The sequence below is a fragment of the Brachyhypopomus gauderio genome, chromosome 13, assembly GCF_052324685.1.
Source record: "Brachyhypopomus gauderio isolate BG-103 chromosome 13, BGAUD_0.2, whole genome shotgun sequence".
NCBI lineage: Eukaryota > Metazoa > Chordata > Actinopteri > Gymnotiformes > Hypopomidae > Brachyhypopomus > Brachyhypopomus gauderio.
This window is the reverse complement of record NC_135223.1, coordinates 22,958,072-22,975,829: the sequence shown is the minus strand read 5'-3', so window position 1 is coordinate 22,975,829 and position 17,758 is coordinate 22,958,072. Positions and strand designations below refer to the sequence as shown.

Below are 17,758 nucleotides of genomic sequence, written 5' to 3'. Positions count from 1 at the left end.
CCATCACAACACAGCACACAATAGCAATACTGCTGCGTATTGATCGCTAGAGCACAGAACATGGCCCGGCTCTCCACACCAGAACCTGACTGACAAGTGCTCAAGTGTGATGTAGTGTAGGTCTTAAAAAGAGTCCGAAGCCTGTGTTCCATCTCACACACACACACAAACACACACACACACACACACACACACACAAACACAAACACACAAACGTACCCAAACACACACACACAAACACACACACACAGAACCAGTCCAATCAAACTAATATAGTAAAATACATATTTCAATATTTGCAGTCTTCTTGCAAAATATCGTTAAAGATTGTGTACACAATAAGCACTATTTACAAATGGGGAAAAAAACTATTACACAACCAAATCAAAGTGATAAATTCTAACAAATATAAATAGAAATATGTCGACATTTTCATTCACTTAAATCACAAATCTTGCTCAGGGCACAGTTCTGACATTAATAAAATGATACAATATTTAACCGTTTTCAAAAACCTTATTACTAACAAACCTTTTCCTAGGAATTTTTGGCACCATAGATCTAATTTGTACTCCCCTATTTCCACAGAAACATTGCAAAAATACTATACATTAAAGGATTTCTAAGCATGATACTGACACAAACTGACAATACATAAGACTACAGCACAGCACTCATGAAGAAGTGGGGAGGATCTTCGCTGCTAGCATGAGTCACTGCTAGCTCGCAGGAAGAGGGTTACATTAGCATACAGGAGGCCAGTATTGTCATGTTGCCACCGTCTCCTTGTTCTAAAAATTACAAGATCATTTCCAGCCATGTTTTGTAATTTCCTATAATGGTTACACAAGTGTTTGGCTCATTTCAAACCCTAATACAGGTTCACACACGCACGCACACAATCACACACACACACGCCAACATACAACACTGACTGAACAGATTGAAGTCACTGGCAAAGTTACCAACAAAAAAAAATCTTTGACTTTTGATCTTTATGCACTTTTATGTTTCTTATATTCATGTCTGCCCTTGTCTTTTGGATCGGCGTATCAAAAACAAGGCGGTGAAATCAGAAGAATGCTGAGAGGAGTGAGACACGATCCCTGAACTGAGGTGAACGCCCGTGCGCTCTGGCGTGGGCGAGCGTCCGTACGGGAGGCAGCGTGGAAGAGTCAGAAGAGCCCGCTTCATGCCATGGTGTACCCGTAGCTCCCGCAGTGTAGCGCCACCAGCAGGCGGTCCCGCAGAGCGTCCTGGCTCGGGTACTCAGGCAGCTTCAGCATGTTGATACTGCGGAGGACACACACAAACACACGGGTAAGCGCCGTTCGGTCGGGGGCCGAGCGGCAGGGCGGGTCAAAGAGGCCCACGTCTGCTCGGCTCCATCACCCAAGCTGCCTGTTTCAAGGCTGGGTGTTGGGCCACTTCTCCGTTCCCTGCTTTACCTCCTTGTGTTTAAGCTGCGTCTACGAGATCGTGTCTCTTACGCTCTGCATCATCCCATAGAGTTCCCGTTTGTGTCACTGGGCTTCACGTGGCACGACTACAGAACTCTCACAGAACCACACTGCCCTCTGGTGCTTTTGGACGTTAAAGCACTCGGGGGTGTTTGAATGCCGTGCGTGCAGTAGTGTGCCATCTTCCTCACCAGGTACTAGAGGTAGGTAATAAGTTGGAGGTGTAGGGCACCGCAGCGATGGTGAACTTCTGCAGCCCGCTGCCCCCCATGAGAAAGGCGAACCCCCCATGTGGAACGCGGGAGCTGGGGAGAGAAGATGAGGGAGAAGATGAGAGAGAAGATGAGATCAGGATCAGAGAGCCACGTCCTTTAAGGCACGAGTGCCCATGGCTTAGTCATGCACAAACACTGTCCATTTATTTGATATCTGAAGGCTGAACACACCCTGGTTTTTGTCTATTAATGATTTGTGTTAACAAGGCTCAGATACGAGTTCTTACCTCCCGGTGACAAACTGTAGAAGAAGAACTCTCTCCTCTTGAGTGAGTGCGTCCACCACGTCCCAAAACCACTGCCAAGCAGAAAAGCATATGCCAAATCTTAAACACGTTAGTCAGGGCGTTGGGAGATCACACGGGGCAGCACGCACACACTCTGGGCTAGGAACGGACTTTAATTAAAAACACACACACAAAGATCTGCCAAAAAAACACATCTGAATAAACTGTCCTAGGAGATAAGGGTGGCCTCTACCACGGCGCTCGAGAGGCGGAGAGAGCTGCTAACCTGGATGACTGGGTCCTCTTCTTCATAGCCACTAGTGTATTCTGTGTTCCTCTTCCAGTCCATTACATCAATCTCTGGCATTCCAGACAGCAACAACTCCTGCACACACACACACACACACACACGCACTTTAAAAGCAGAAGAATGGCACAGCGACTCAGCTCATAAGTTCATAACAGACAATCTGATCAATAACTCGCTCGTCCGACTCATAACACGACCGTGATTTCGCTCCCATAGTGACATTTCCCGCGACCTCCCCCGAACAGGCGGTGCGTGCGACGCGGAGCCCAGAGGACAGAAGCGGAGGAACACCTTTGATCAGCGCACGGGCGCCGGGGCGGAGGGCCGGACCACACCACTGGGCGCAGACGTCGGGGAGACGGGCAGTAAAGCCCCACAGACAGTGAGCGTGAAAGTGCCTCCAAACAGAGCCTCATTAGCTGCACCCTGGGGGGGTTGGCCAGAGGGCTGTGTGAAGATGGGGCGCAGGACAGACCACACAGGCATGTGTAGTGAAGCCCACGGTAATGGCCCTGGAAAAGCATCGATCTGGGACAGAGCGATGGTGGGAGATAGAGGGAGAGAGGGAGAAAGAGAGAGCGAGGGAGAGAGAAGGAAAGAGAGAGAGAGAGAGAAGGAGAGAGAGGGAGAATGGGGGAGAGAGAGAGGACAGAATGAGAAAGAAACAGAAATGAGGAAGAGAAAGAGAGCGCACCTCTTCTTTCTGCCGACACATACAGAAACAGAGGTGGGAAATGGAAAGAGAGGAAGGACCCTGAAGGTGAAGGTTGGTGTGAGGAAGACGAGGTAGAAACGTCTTCGTCCCACCACAATGCAGAGAGAAGCTCGTCCTTATTGACTGATCAGTTCTTTGCAGCGCAAATAAAAGCACTATTCCATCTGGGAAAGACTCATAATCTAAACAATATTCCATCATAATCTAAACAATATTCTTTCTATGTGTGAAGTTGCAAAACTCTTTTTTTTACCCCTTCCACACTGCGGTAACGCTCCACGTGCTGGATACTCCACTGTGTCCAAACTTACAGCGATAAGGATTAATTAGATAAGCATTAATCCCATTTCAGTTCCTTTCGCTGGCTACCGGATCATTCTTATCACACTTGATCATAATCCTGCTCTTAGGATTCAATTAAAAGGTGTAGCCTTATTATTAGCGTCTAGCACAGAGACGGGGGGAAGGGCGGAGAGAACAGCACGTTCCTTCTAAGCTTCACCAGCTCTCTACCAACACACGTCTTAGAACGTCTTTAATCAAGACTTTCAATAGTTTAATCATTAAGTGTGAACTAAACCCTACTGCTCAGTCAGGAATAACGTTCCCCTGCGTTAGGTAGAGTGAACCTGCACCCACCACTGTCCACCAACCACTGTCCACCCAACCACTGTCCACCCAACCACTGTCCACCCCACCACTGTCCACCCAACCACTGTCCACCCAACCACTGTCCACCCAACCACTGTCCACCCAACCACTGTCCACCCAACCACTTCACCTTCTGTGGTCTCGGAGAGGCCGGCACACACACCCCCACTACCCCCCATGCATTAACTCCCGGCGTGTGGGCTGCACTGTCTTCAGGAGCACAGCACAGTCCCCGTACTGCTGCGGGGTCTCCATGCCCAGTGCACAGGGGCCTAAGTGCACTTGACAGATGGAACACACTATTCTTTTGGGTCTCCTTTGACCCCCCCCATCACCACTCCAACATCTAGCTGGTGTTTGAGGTCAGCCATGTCAAGCACCAGACGCCATTGCTTCAGTATTAATGGCGCCGAAGCACACACACCCTGCTAGTGTAGATGTCTGCCTCTTTACCCTGACCCCCCCCCCCCCACAGAGCCCGTCCCACCCCCACCACGCCGCATTCATCACACTGTCAAAGTTCTTAATGAAAAGTCCTCTGGCATTTTACACTATGTATCATTTCCTTACATTTGCACATCCACAGCTAATGTGTGGCACGTCCGGCCGCCTCTCTGTGCCCCGGGGGCTTAGAGACGCAACAACCACTACATTTCTCTCTTCGTCTTCACACTCGCACTGTATTATGGCTCACAACCGCAAATATATACCTACTAATATTTTACACTCCACGCATCATTCAATCCTACTGACTGACTTCTAAACATAACAGTCGTTCCTTGTATGAATGTTTCTAATGTCGCAGTAGCTGTCGTGGATTGGCTCTGGGCGAGACGGTGGGTTGCAGCTCCCGGGTGCTGTCTGCACTCCAGGGGTCCAGCGAGACGTGCTCCATGTGTGGGAGATATTCATCACCCGTGGTGCTCATGGCTCGAGCCAGAGGCTCAGTGAAATTACTGCGCTGAAATTAAATAAAATTAAATTGAGTTGGAGTCATTAGAGTGAGAATGATGGGGGAGAGAGTGAGAAAAGAAATGTTACAAAAAGAGAGATAGAGAGATGGGGAGAGAGGGAGAGAGAGAGAAAGCGTAGCAGGGTAGACTTTTATCATCTGTGTGGAATAATATGAAAGAAAGGCAGGGGCTAGAATAAAAGAGAATGAGTGTTAAGAGGAGAGAGGAGCTCCAGAAGGATGGGGACTGACCAGCTCATACTCATCAAAGAGCTGGATGAGTGACGGAGGGATGAAGGTGTGGAAGCCCAGCAGGAACGCATTGATCTGGGGCTGGATAGCCCTCGTCATCCTCAGCTCTGTGACCAGCTGCACGTACTCTGCCTGAGAGAGAGAGAGAGAGAGAGAGAGAGAGAGAGAGAGAGAGAGAGAGAGAGAGAGAGAGAGAGAGCGACAGACAAACTGAGACGGAGCCTGAGAATGAGGATATTCCCTTAGACAAGAAACTAAGTGTGAAGCTTGTACTACAATATAATGCTTGGTTGGCTGGTACTATATTTAGTACCAGCCTCTGTTTGTCTCTTTGGACAGTTGTAGCTTCATGCAATAACCAGGTAGTGACATTTACCCTTGAAAGGTACTCTGAGCCAATCTTCACGCAAATGGTTCTGCTAACTCAACTAAAACAGAAGCTATGTGGTCACAGCCAAACTAGCAAATAACGGGAAGTTCGGAGACGGTTGTCTCCTGCAGTTGCTCCCGCACCTTGTTATCTTGGGTGACCTGGAGGCTGGTTCCTCCTGGCTTGAGAGGAACCTCTTCCATGGCTCCAAACACGTCAGTCTCCACAGAGAACGTGAGCTCCAGGCCCAGGTCACTGATGTCATTGTCCAGGATCCACTGCAGGTTCTTGGCGTACTCTGGGTCAATGGAGGACACGTCCTGGTAATTCACTGGGATTCCTGGGAGAGATAAACATCAAATTAGGTGTGTGTGTGACCAGGCATGCTTTTAATTCGAATGTCTCAAGCATGCGAGCGTTGTGGTGCATCTGTGTGGACCTTACCCAGTATGTGCTTGTAGAAGGAGCGTGTGAAGTAAATGTTAACCAGCTGGTGGTGGTAGAGTGCCAGACCAAGGATCTGCCCAGCAAAGCGGAAGAAGTTCAGATGGTCTGGATTGACGGAGGAGTTACTGTTGGGTTGAAAAGTAGTGCCTGTAGAAGACATTGTACGAACACACAAATACACACAAGCAAACACAAACACACACACACACACAAACAAACAGAAGTGCACACATGCCATCTCCAAATTAATAACAACAAAGGCTTGTAATCATATAGTGGGGTATTTATAAATGATCACAGGGGGATGCTTTGATCTCTGGGCCTCCTTTGCCATTATATGTCATTATCTAGTGCGAGACAGAGACAAAGAGACCCAAAGTCACTGACACAACCACCAATGACACGAAATACCCAAGATTATATCAAAACAGAGACACAGAGATACAGAGGATGGCCCCCGCATGCCCCACACACACACACACACGAGAAACAGACTCCAAACTAAAAGAAAGCTCGGCGAGGCTCATGTTAATAATCAGCACGTTACACGTTTACAACATTGCTTACCATCTGCTGATTGCGTGAACAGCGCATAGTCCGGATTGATGATCTCATTAGAGAGAATGTCAAACCACTCTCGAACCACCCCCTGACCCTGGGACAGAGGAGGACAGGGTGAGGACCACCTGCCAGGGGCGTCAGCATCTGTTTCCGTCTTACAGCCTACACGGCCAGCCCTCGTGGTTCAGAAGGCGAGGGCACGCCGGTCTGCTAAAGCTAACATATGGCGGAGCGTTTTCAGACTGACCATCCCCTCCTCTCCATGGAAACGCACGGCGATGCTCTTCTTCAGCTTCTCATTGGTGGACTTTGACACGACCTCACAGCTGCTGCGGAATATCGACTCTGACAGGAAGAAGACGGACAGGCTGTAGTCCCCGAGCTCTGGAGGGTTAGCGCACAAACACCGTCCGCCCTACGGCAGAAGACGTCCAAACATCCCGACTGTTACTTCTGGTACCTCTGTGAATCAGAAGAATGTCGTTCTCATTGACTGGCCGATGGACCATGTCGGAGTCGGGCTGTCCAGCCAGGAGGTGCTCGTAGAACCACTCACACCTGTCCTTAAAGGGCTGTGGAGAGAGAGAGGTCCACGGGCGTTAGGTCCGATACCCGGCCCTGTTCCATCAGTCAAGCGCTTATTACATCATAAACCACAGAAGCAGCCAGAACCAAGCTGAGAAGATGGAGAAAAGCTTCAGCTGCACAGAGAAGCTTCTGCTCATTTGCATAATATCTGAATGGCTTTGTTCTCCATGCAGAGGAGGAGATGTCTGCAAGAGTGGAAATTAATCCGACTGAAAGGAACCCCCCCCCCCATCCCCCCCCAGGGCACCAGGAACACACGGAGAGGAAAATCAGGAGACAAAATCAGTTTCAGCAGGTTAAAATCTGTAATTAAAATGGCACTGAATTCCCCGGTGGAGCATAATCTGGAGGTAACGAGCCTCAGAGAGCTGCAGCTCAAACAGGAACTGCAGAGAACCTGGTGCACGCTACACGGCGCAAGCAGCACTTAAAATTTACGAAGCTATATAACGGGACTTAAGACAAGTGTTATCCGCGGTATAATAACGCAGTTAAATGATCCTGGCAGAGAGAGACAGGCGTTTGAAAGTCACTCGAGCACAAGCCCCAGGCGTGCTGAAGCACAGAATGGAGAAGAAGGAGGGTGGCGAGGACCAATCAGAGCGCGGCTCTGACACGCACGTGTCCCGCCTACCTGGCCTTTGATGATGTGCATGAAGCGGGACATGAGCTCCGGACACTCCAGCAGGAAGTGGAAGTGGTTAAAGATGATCTTGGGGTTCCTGGGGGAAAAGGCAAGAACAGAACATGCAGATAAAATGTTTGGCTTGGAGAGAAGGTCAGAGAAGGTCAGAGAGGGAGAGTTGAGAGGGCCAGAAATTCACTTACCTGGTAACAAAACACTTGAGGACTTCATCGTGCTTACAAACGAACTCGATGAAACGAGGAGACGTCATGCTAGGTGGACAAGAGAGAAAAAAACTGATTTCAGAGAAGCAAACAGCTGCAAGAGAAACAACATTATGCAGAGCTTGTCGTTTTTGTGCCTTAAATTACAGGGAGACATTGCAGTTATCGATACATCAGCAAGCACAAGACTGCTTAAATGTTTAAAGAGTGTTTTCCAATGAGAAGTAATCAACTCCAGCCTTTAATGAGATGGGCAGTCAAAAACTACATGAGGAGGGAAGACATCTCCCTTGAACTTGCCATTAAGAGATCATCAATTCAGTGCTAATTAAAGCTCTATTTAATATTCTAATTACATGCAGTTAGAAAGCTTCAGGGGCGACTTATGGAGAAGAAGTGTGAGGAGATATTATTCGCTCATTTATTTCAGAGGCGTTTACACAGAGGGGAGCGCTGATGAAAAGATTCATGCTGTTTATGTGAAGAAAAAGGCAACAGCTGACTATGCCCTACTATCAGTATTCACAGCCGCCTCCTCTCGAGCAAAGCGGCGCGCTACGTTTGTCTGTTACGGCTCTCTTCGCTTGGACCGCCGGCTACACACAACACTGACACAGCCTCAAGGTCACTCAGAGGACATTTTCGTTTAACCGTTCTAACCTGAAACAGTTTAGAGCTAGAACGATAGTTTGGTTCTTTAGCAGGAATATGTTTGCTGCTCCCCTGTGCCTAATACTTGAAGCTGTATCGCACTTGGACTGAAAGCCTTCGTTAACCCATTCACTGCCAGCTGCCGAGACTCTTCTGAAACTACTGCAGCGAGAGTCTGTGAACAGGAGGCTACAGGAAGGGATCAAACATTACTGTACCTTTTGTGTTGACAAGAGATTACAAATGAGTCCAATTAGCTGGTATTCTAGCAATCATAAAAAACCACAAAAAAAAAAAAAAAAACACTGAAAGGTCTGTCTGTCGCGCACGACACTGACGTGGCAGGTCTCACCATCCTGCAGCAGAACTGACCCTCTGCTTTGCACTTTAAGCATCAATAGGAAGGGCAGGTTTGTTAAAGACGGGCCAAAACACATTATCATCCACCTATAAAAACACAGGTTGTACTGCATACAAATATTTAGTGCTGTTTGTTGGGATTTTTGGAGATTTCCTCAACCCTGAGCAAAGTGAAGTGCTTACATTAATGTAATGGATGCAAAAACCACACCAGATGTGCAATGAATACGAGGGTAAAAGAATAATTAATACTCAGAAATGCTGTTTACCGTTAATGGAATAATTTCTACCTTTCATGTTTAGAATTTTGCCACATTCAACATTAATGCACAGAGATGTCCATTCATACACAATTATTATTCAACAGTTTTGTTCAAAACCATTTTGAGTATGAAAACATGAATATTAATTAACAGGGCTTAACAAAAAAAAACCCTATTGGATCTCCACCTAGACACATTAACCTGACCAAAGCAGACTGAGACCACCATGTTGATGCTCTAGCGAGTCCATGTCTACCCCACCTAACGGAGGGTAAGGGGTGTGAGGTCATTCTTACCCTTGGGGCATCTGACAGGAGCAGCACATGTAGAAAGCCTGTATTACAGCACTCAGACGATTGGCTGTCATGGAGATGACATCCTGACCGTCCACACAAGCGTCGGGCGCCTTCATGACCTCCTCCGGGTCCAGCGAGGGCGGCAGCAGGACCGGGCTTTCAACACCCCCTGAGGAGTCTGCGTCCCGTTTCTTCATGAGCAGCGAGGCGATGTCACTTCCTGGAGAAGACGCCGCTGTGTCCCCGTCCTTCCTGTCCAGCTCCGTGGAGATGAGCACCAGCCACTCGTCCAGAGAGTGCCACAGCAGCTCCAGGGGCTGGAGAGGAGAAGGAAGACTTCAGATATTCAGATGTCCCAAAGGAACACATGGTTGTTTATGTCTAAGATTTTAATGCAGTCTTTAATGGAGTTTTAGGGCAGTCATGGCCTGGTGGTTAGGGAACTGGTCTTGTGACCAGAGGGTCGTGGGTTCGATTCCCAGACCTGAGGCCATGACTGAGGTGCCCCTGAGCAAGGCCCTTAACCCTCAATTGCTCACTTGTATAAAAATGAGATAAAAATGTAAGTCGCTCTGGCGTCTGCCAAATGCCGTAAATGTAAATGTAATGCTATAACGGTTCATATTTAGGGCTATAGCACATTATAAGCAAGTCACATAAAGATTGATTCCTGTCGATCGATAAAGGTTTTTTTTTTTATTCTGTGCAGGATAAACAGATTAAGGTGCCTCATCCACAATTAGACTGCACTGTGAGAAACAGTAATTAAAGTAAAAAGAAATTCAAGATGCCACATGGTAATTTTGATTTCCATCTTACAACTTTCTGTAAAACTTTGACAGAGACAATAGCTTTAAAATGTGTCTTATATTTTCTTTGTCCTGCTTCAGGTGATTTTTTTTTTCTGGTAAATTGACTTTCCCTCATTTGAACAGTCAATCAGTCTGCACCATCTGAGACGTTTCAACATGAAGGGCTCTGAGACAGGAGTCATTATGAATAGTAATAACATCACGGCAGTCTTCAAAGCCTAAAAGAAATACCAGCAATTATACAAGAAGTGTGCAAAAATCTTTTATCTCGCATTAAGAAGTGTATGGAGACTTCAGAAAGAAAAGAAAATGTGAAAATAGTGCAGGATATTAAATCTCCTCAGACCTCAGGACACAGTGAAGCCAAGTTTCAAATTATCATACAAGGGTGTGGTGCCGGATAAGATAAACAAAAATGACCACCACCTTCTATCCAAATTTGACAATTATCCCTAGATTCACTTTATGTGTAAATAATTCGTATCAATTTAATCTAAACAAGCATTATGATTGGCAGCAGAGATTAAGCTGTTAAAGAGTATAAAACACTATACTGTTGAATTCAAGCAGCTAGCGCCCTCTTCAGGACAAATCCCTCAACCACTGAATGGCATGTGTGAGTCTCAGGGAGAGGATTAATGTTCACAGGCCCTGCTCTAACAGAGATAACAAAGGCATGGCTCAATGCAGCTCACACTGACCTTGAAGACCTGATTGCGTGCGGTTCTGTTCCCATTGTAACCCATGTCATTCCCGCTATTTGGGGAGGACGGACCAAGCCGGAACACATGACAGAAGATCCGTACTATTCGGAGCAAGCTCTTCATTTGGGCCTCGTAGTTACTAGACAAGCTGAAAGGAAAGAGAAGAAGAGGGTTTATAAAGGAGCAGGCCATCGACTCAAATGGATTTTTTTCCCCTCTTTTTTTTCTGGTCAAGAGAAAGCTGATGGACCTTCAGGGTAGGCTGAACCTGGGTTGAAACTAGGGCTGGGTATCGATTCAAATTCCAAGAATCGATCCGATTCCGATTCTGAAGATTAAGAATCGATTTATTTCGATCCGATTCGATCCAATTCGGGGTTTAGTGTTATTAAAAATGTATTTGAGCTGTTTCCTGACTATGTACAGAAGCAACATGTTAAAACTAGTATTATATCGATATTAATCAGCAAATAGTTACTGGTAGTTGGTAGTTACTGACAGCTGAGGACATCTTTGAGGTGTCTATATCTGCAACAGTGGACTCCTACTGGGACACTAACCAGTGCATTATTATTATGATTGAAATAATTAAGAATTCACCCAAAAGCTGTTGCTACCAAATGCATTTTTATTTTAAAAGTGCTCACACTTAATAAACTGAAAGTATAAAATGTAAACGTGTATTTTTCTTTAAAGTGCGAATATAATAACAGAACTGTCACGTTACGGTCCCCGACCCCTCCCTGTTGGGCGTGTGTTAACGTTGTCCGCGTCTACTCGTCTGCGTCTGTAGATCTCCGTGGGTGCGGGTGCGTCTTGTGATAGTCCGTCTCACCTGTGGCTCGTCTCGTCACGTGGGGTTTATCTGGTTTGTCTATTTAATGCGTGTTCGCGCAGCGTCCTGTGCTCGTCGTTGTTTGAGTCACACATGTTCTATGTAAATGTGTTATGTGCGCTGTCTGCGTTTTGGTAAATGTAATAAACGTAACGATTTGGAAAGTGCAAAGGATTATGTCTCGTCCATCGCCTTGCGCCCAACGTTACAAGAACATTTTTAACTTTTAAACTGTAAAAACACTGGGTAACCTGTCAGTGACATGGACTAACTGTAAATAGTCACTGACACTGGATAAACTGTCCTGCTTTTAGATTGCCGATTTGACTATCGTCGTTACCGTCACTGTCCGACGCCATGTTGTTTTACAGTTAGTTAGACCGAGCACGCCTGCGTGAATTCAGTGACGAGGCGGGGGTAAAAGTTCACTAAAAAAATCGATCTTTGGACGTACGAATCGATTATCAGATCATCTTATGCGAATCGATTCTGAATCGGAAAATCGATTTTTTTCAACACAGGACTAGTTGAAACCCACCTGAGCAGCTTGTGTCCATTGGTGGTGGTCACATCAGCCAGACTGGTCAGGATCCTCTGGTAGCTGGAGTCATTCTGCTGAGATACATGCTCAAGAACCTGCCTGAGCTGAGAACACACACACACACACACACACACACACACACACACACACACACACACACACACACACACACACACAGATAAATCACATATATGCCTATATACATTTTTATGCTAAAATTTTAAGAATATATATATTTTTTAAAGAGAGAGAGAGAGAGAGACAGACAGAGACAGAGAGACAAAAGAAAATGAGACCTTGGAAAATCTCTCACCATATTCTCCTTAATGTCATCGTTTTGTGTCATCTGAATGAGGGTTTGGAAGAGGCGGCCATGATGCTGGATGAGAATCTCACACGTTTCTCCGTAGCCGCCCTTAACAGGAGGAGGGGGAGAATGAACGTGAACGACGGCGGCCACACCAGCGTACATCGTCGCCCCCTGTATGTGGTGAGCTCACCTGCACACACAGGTCCAGTGGCGTGACCCCGTTCCTGTCCGCCACGTATTTGGCACCCCTGAGGAGCAGGATTTGGGCCGTGTCCCTCTGCCCATGGCTGCAAGACAGAGAGAGCAGAACCATCACCACGGATACACCGCCACGGCAACACCAACTGGGCCTTAACCTCTATGAAAAGAAGGATTATTTTTACCCATCGTTATTTTTCACTTCGTGTCACAGTCTCCTTATCACATAACGTCATGAGTGATGTCCTCTAAAGCACGCCAGGTCTACCTTTACATAATCTCAAGGCATCCGTCACAGTGCAGTAGCACTGAAGGAGAGAGAGAACCTTTGGTGTAATGGTCGCCTACGCCGAGGTCCAGCATAAACAGCTGATCACTCCCCATGGACCGCAGAGTTACAAATGCAATACATCACTCTCCAAAGTCCTGTGACTTAACCAGGCATTTGACTGTCAACCCTGAAGGTCCATGGGACAGATCAGGCTTAATCCAAGCCAGAAGCTTCAGAGGGGTTCGTTGGTTTGTTTGTTTGAAATCCATACCAAAAGGGGCTTAATGCATGGACGAAATAGAGGAACAACACTGCTAATACATTCAGAAATATCCTGAACGACACCATCAGATATGATGGACACTAAACCTTTTCCGAACTGAACACCACACCCTGACTTAACGACGTGCTTGAGTAGACTATTAGAAAAACCTTTCTTGCGCGTGTGTATAATCAACTAAGGATAGACAGATATTTACTGCCGTCTGTAATTGAAATGAGGGGAAAGAGAGCGCTGTTGCTCGGCAACCCAGCTCACCCAACCGTGTCAGACATGATACACAAGGAAAGACAAAAGCAGATCTCAGTCACTGTGCTCTCATCAAATGGCAGTCTGATTAGTCTGATGGCAGTCTGATTAGTCTGATAGCAGTCTGATTAGTCTGATAGCAGTCTGATTAGTCTGCCCATGTGACGGCCACCTCCTGTTCTTCTTAACTCGCTTTTCGGATGCACAGTGGGAACAGGCAGTAGCAGCAATTACTACTGGAGTGTAATGGCGAGGTCTTCAGAGTCCGCACGCGCTATTTGTAAGATAAAGAAGTATCGTTCTGAATTTTATTCTGCAGCAGATGCGTTGCCGTGATGCTGTAACAATGGTGATGTGTGTGTGTGAGTGTGTAGATGTGTGTGTGTGAGAGTGTGTGTGAAGGTGTGTGTGTAGGTGTGTGTGTGTGTGTGTGTGTGTGTGTGTGTGGGTGGGAGTCTGTGTGTGGGTGGGAGTCTGTGTGAGTGTGTGTGCGTCTGTGTGTGTGTGTGTCTGGCGCCATGCACCTGCAGGCGAAGTATAGGGGAGTTGCTCCCGACACATTTGGTCTGTTGATGTCTGCTCCACTGTCCAAGAGGCACAGCACTGTCTGCAAAGACCACCAGAGACAAGCATTGTCAGTACTGTCAGTACTGGCCCAAAATCCACAGTCATCAGTAAACAACGACATCATCTGCAGTACCTGCATTACAAAACACCCAAGAAAAACACTTAAGACCCCATTACTAGTTTTAACAGCAAAATACTTTAACAATTTCAAATATGCTACAGCTTGAAAAAAATTGTGGTGCTAGACCCAGTGTGTGTGCTAGACCCAGTGACTTGTAGGTCTCTCCTCAGAACAAAATGCACCCATGCCTAAAACATGAGGCCAATTACTTTATCACCACAACCAAACCATGGCTGTTTCTTTTAGTAATATTTCACTTTACATGATACATTACTCTAAATATTACCACGTAGTGCTCCTTCCCAGACATGCCAACCCTAACACTAATCTCCATCAGACTTTAATGCGTAGCTTCCTTTTGCTACATAAGTAGTTTAGAAATTACACTCAGGTTATCTCATGTCCAACCCTTAACAAGACTACGCTCCAACACTGTCATATTGTAACCGTGTAATCCTCAAAAAACTCTTACAAAAACTGTGACCTTTAGAGTCTTTATGTCACATTCAAGCACACTGATCTCATAACACATCATCATCTCACAGTCTTGTGTCCATTCTGGCAGGCCACGTGCAGGGCGGTCTGACCCATGGCGTCCTCCACGTCCACGTTGGACACGTGTTGCACCAAGTCATGCAGCAGTTCGGTCCGTCCGTTCACGGCCAGCCAGTGGATCTACACACACAGCACAGACGGGGATGTGAGGTGTGTACAAGAGGAGGCAAAACAACCAAAGGAACATCACGGCGACGGCCTTGATCACCCGAGGACCCAACACCGATATCGCCACGGAGATATCGCCACGGAGATCTTGGCAAGCAGAAGGACTCGTGGACTCACATGTGTGGCCTGGAGCCACGGTGCACGACCCAAAAGCCCGACCCCTCAGTTTACAAAACCCAGCACTGACCACCTTGCAAATATGAAGTCCCTGATTCGCTGGCAGACTTTGTACGTTATTCGCGATTCGTACGTTACTCATCCCAAGAGGAAATGACAGATTGCGGGTTGACTGAGTACCAGCGTCTGGCAGCAGGAGCAGTTATACTTACGGCCGTTAGACCTTCGTTGTTGCAGATATTGACATCTGCATTGTATTCCAGTAACTTAGACATGCATTTCTTCTGTCTGTAAAAAAAAATGGTGTGCAAATTATTAAGATTCTTTCCACAGCTAATGACCTAGGGATAAAGGGGGGGGGGATATTTTACTGAACTATAATATAATTCCAATATTGTTTATGCTGTTTGAACAATGTTGCGGTGCATGTTGTCAAAGATGCTTTGCAACCAGTAGGTGGCGATAGTGTATCGTTGTAGAGAGAGAAGCTGCCTACCCATTTCTTGCTGCTAGGTGGAGCGGGGTACAGCCTGAGATGTCCTGGTAGTTTGGGTTTGCTCCACGCTTCAGTAGCAGAACCAGACACTCCACGGAGCCACAGCTGAGAAGACAGACAAAGAGCTGCAGTGAACTACACTTCCCACCGCAGTAGATGACCTGGACATTTGCACCCTGAACCGATGTTCGGGTGGATTGTTTTATTTGATTGTCTTCCTCCATTTTTGACTTTGTCAACAGATTTCAGATATGGTCCAGAGGGTTGACACATTGGTCTGAGAGGGTTTTCGTTTGGACGTGATGTTTGGTGTTGAAGGGAGAAACACATAAAGTCTCCTTACTTGGCAGCAATATGAAGAAGGCTCCTCTTCACTCGTCCAAATGCATAGTTAACATCGAACCTGGAGTTCAGCAGCAGTTCTGAGACTGATCTAGAGGAGTACACAAGAAAGCAAATTACATTTAAGCATTTGGTTGAAAAATATAGCAGCTCAGGTAGGACTGATTAAGAACAGGGGTTTTTTTTAACTTGAGCTCCTTCCTTACCTATGTTGGTCAGCCATCACCATAGGCATGAGGGTGTAGACTGCTGTCTCATTGTCTGTGGGGAGGATTGGGACAATGGCTTCACGTTAGTCTCAACAGGTCAGTATGAACCAAAACAAACACAGGCATTAGATTGCATTTTAAACCTCAATGTCTGTTTGAGCACTATGGAGAGTATCATAAACACACAACTCCACCGGTTTAAAACAGTGAGGCTTGCCTCCAACCTGAAGGCACTCGTCTTACCCCTCACACTGCGATCCCCCTTTTCTGTACCACCACATAAATGGTGGATCCAGCTTCCACTACTTGTCACTACAATATAGTCCCTTGCTGTCTTAAAAGAAGACCCACCACTCCAAAAAGCACAACACCTACACATGTCAAGGCACCCGAATAATCACCAGTTGTTAACTTATAAACAGTATGTGTTTTGTTTAGCCTATGTGCATACCCTCTGACAGGGTTCCAGCATAATGGTATCCTAGTATACTAACATAAGTACTTCTTCTATTAAGGCATCAAAGCAGGACCAGAGGATCTACTAAATCCTGTTATTGTAAATAAAAGTTTGATCAATGATTATGAATGCTGGAATGCTGGGGACTTATGCAATCAGAAAAAGACATCAGTGTTAAAAAATAAGTTTTGGTAAAGCAGTTAGGAACACGGGGAGGTAGAGGAGAGACTTCCTGTTGTTTGATGCATGTCAAAGCGCCACATGGTGTGTGTCGGGGTGGATTTTACCCTCGGGGAGCTAGGGTTAGGGTTAGACCAGCCATGGTGGGTGTCGGGGTGGATCTTACCCTCGGGGAGCTAGGGTTAGGGTTAGACCAGCCATGGTGCGTGTCGGGGTGGATCTTACCCTCGGGCAGCTCCACCGTCCTGGCGCGGCGCAGGGAGCGAGTGAGCCGGCTCAGCTGTACGTTCAACTGCTCCATCGCCCGTTCCATCATACGAGGAGGAAAACCTTGATGAAACGGTGGTGCTCGAGCTGTTGTGGCGCCTACTTCGCGTACGCTTATATAACCACATCCATTTGGTTATCCGTCTGATCTAGGGGACGGTACGGGACTACATGTCGCACCTCTCCGATTCATTTGACATTATTTCCTTGTGAGCGCTTTCTTCCTGTTTTCATTACTCCTGCTCGCGGTGCAACGTGGGTAATGTAGTTTTGAGTTCACGGATTTATTTTCTGCTTTTAGCATTTTCTCTTAAATAAACGATCACAATTGTGTCGTCTTTCGAATAATCGCTTGCTTATTTTAGCCTGCGTTTGGGTTTATACCTAAATAAGACTCTATCATTATTATATTTGTAACAGATAGTGTATTTTACAAATACAATATTATTTCACCGCTTCAAACATTGTGCCTCAGTGTGTTGGTGGACCGATATTATTATACGCAATATTATAAGCTACATAATAACACTTATTAACATTCCTGAATATTTCCAATGTCGATACATCGTCAATATAGGCCCAATTACTATTATTTTATTTTGCATTAGACTGTTTTAATGCAGCCCATGTTGCCTTCATTGGGTTGACTTGTTCAGGGTTACAGTGGGACCTAGCAGTGTCCTCTGATAATAGTAAGTTAGCAATATCACTGCTCCCTAACATTTCGGCAATTTTCAAATAGCTTGCACACCAAGAAGGGTCCACCATATAAATCAGTTATTACTACCTTGCGTGTGGCAGGTAATAGTGCACAGGACCCGCAACAACATGAAACCATAACGCATAGTGGCA

The 17,758-nt window shown here is 46.4% G+C and overlaps 1 protein-coding gene across 2 annotated transcripts; it reads right to left on the bottom strand.

The window, feature by feature from the left end:
• Positions 1 to 273: 273 nt before the first annotated feature.
• On the bottom strand, positions 274 to 17,723 carry hace1 (HECT domain and ankyrin repeat containing E3 ubiquitin protein ligase 1). 2 transcript variants are annotated; one of them, XM_076971823.1, is made up of 24 exons: positions 16,865 to 17,723; positions 16,000 to 16,054; positions 15,795 to 15,884; positions 15,452 to 15,556; positions 15,168 to 15,243; positions 14,659 to 14,790; positions 13,952 to 14,034; positions 12,620 to 12,716; positions 12,433 to 12,534; positions 12,117 to 12,223; positions 10,741 to 10,891; positions 9,228 to 9,544; positions 7,637 to 7,705; positions 7,443 to 7,530; positions 6,681 to 6,792; positions 6,468 to 6,565; positions 6,227 to 6,314; positions 5,657 to 5,806; positions 5,356 to 5,552; positions 4,843 to 4,974; positions 2,249 to 2,347; positions 1,963 to 2,033; positions 1,652 to 1,765; positions 274 to 1,293 (listed from the first exon to the last, which is right to left on the bottom strand). In XM_076971823.1, the coding sequence occupies exons 1-24, from the start codon at positions 16,953 to 16,955 to the stop codon at positions 1,191 to 1,193; spliced, it is 2,727 nt and encodes a 908-aa protein (XP_076827938.1). In that variant the 5' UTR covers positions 16,956 to 17,723; the 3' UTR covers positions 274 to 1,190. The 2 variants fall into 2 exon arrangements, with proteins under 2 accessions (XP_076827938.1, XP_076827939.1); XM_076971824.1 differs by lacking the exons at positions 274 to 1,293; positions 1,652 to 1,765; positions 1,963 to 2,033; positions 2,249 to 2,347 and adding an exon at positions 4,141 to 4,599.
• Positions 17,724 to 17,758: the final 35 nt, after the last annotated feature.

Bases quoted from the DNA above. Each gene is read 5' to 3' on its own strand.
- hace1 (XM_076971823.1), bottom strand. From the start codon at position 16,955: ATGATGGAACGGGCGATGGAGCAGTTGAACGTACAGCTGAGCCGGCTC. The intron at 15,885-15,999 runs GTAAGGAAGGAG...GTACTCCTCTAG, and splicing joins GTGATGGCTGACCAACATAG to ATCAGTCTCAGAACTGCTGC. The intron at 6,566-6,680 runs GTACCAGAAGTA...TCTTCCTGTCAG, and splicing joins CATTCTTCTGATTCACAGAG to AGTCGATATTCCGCAGCAGC.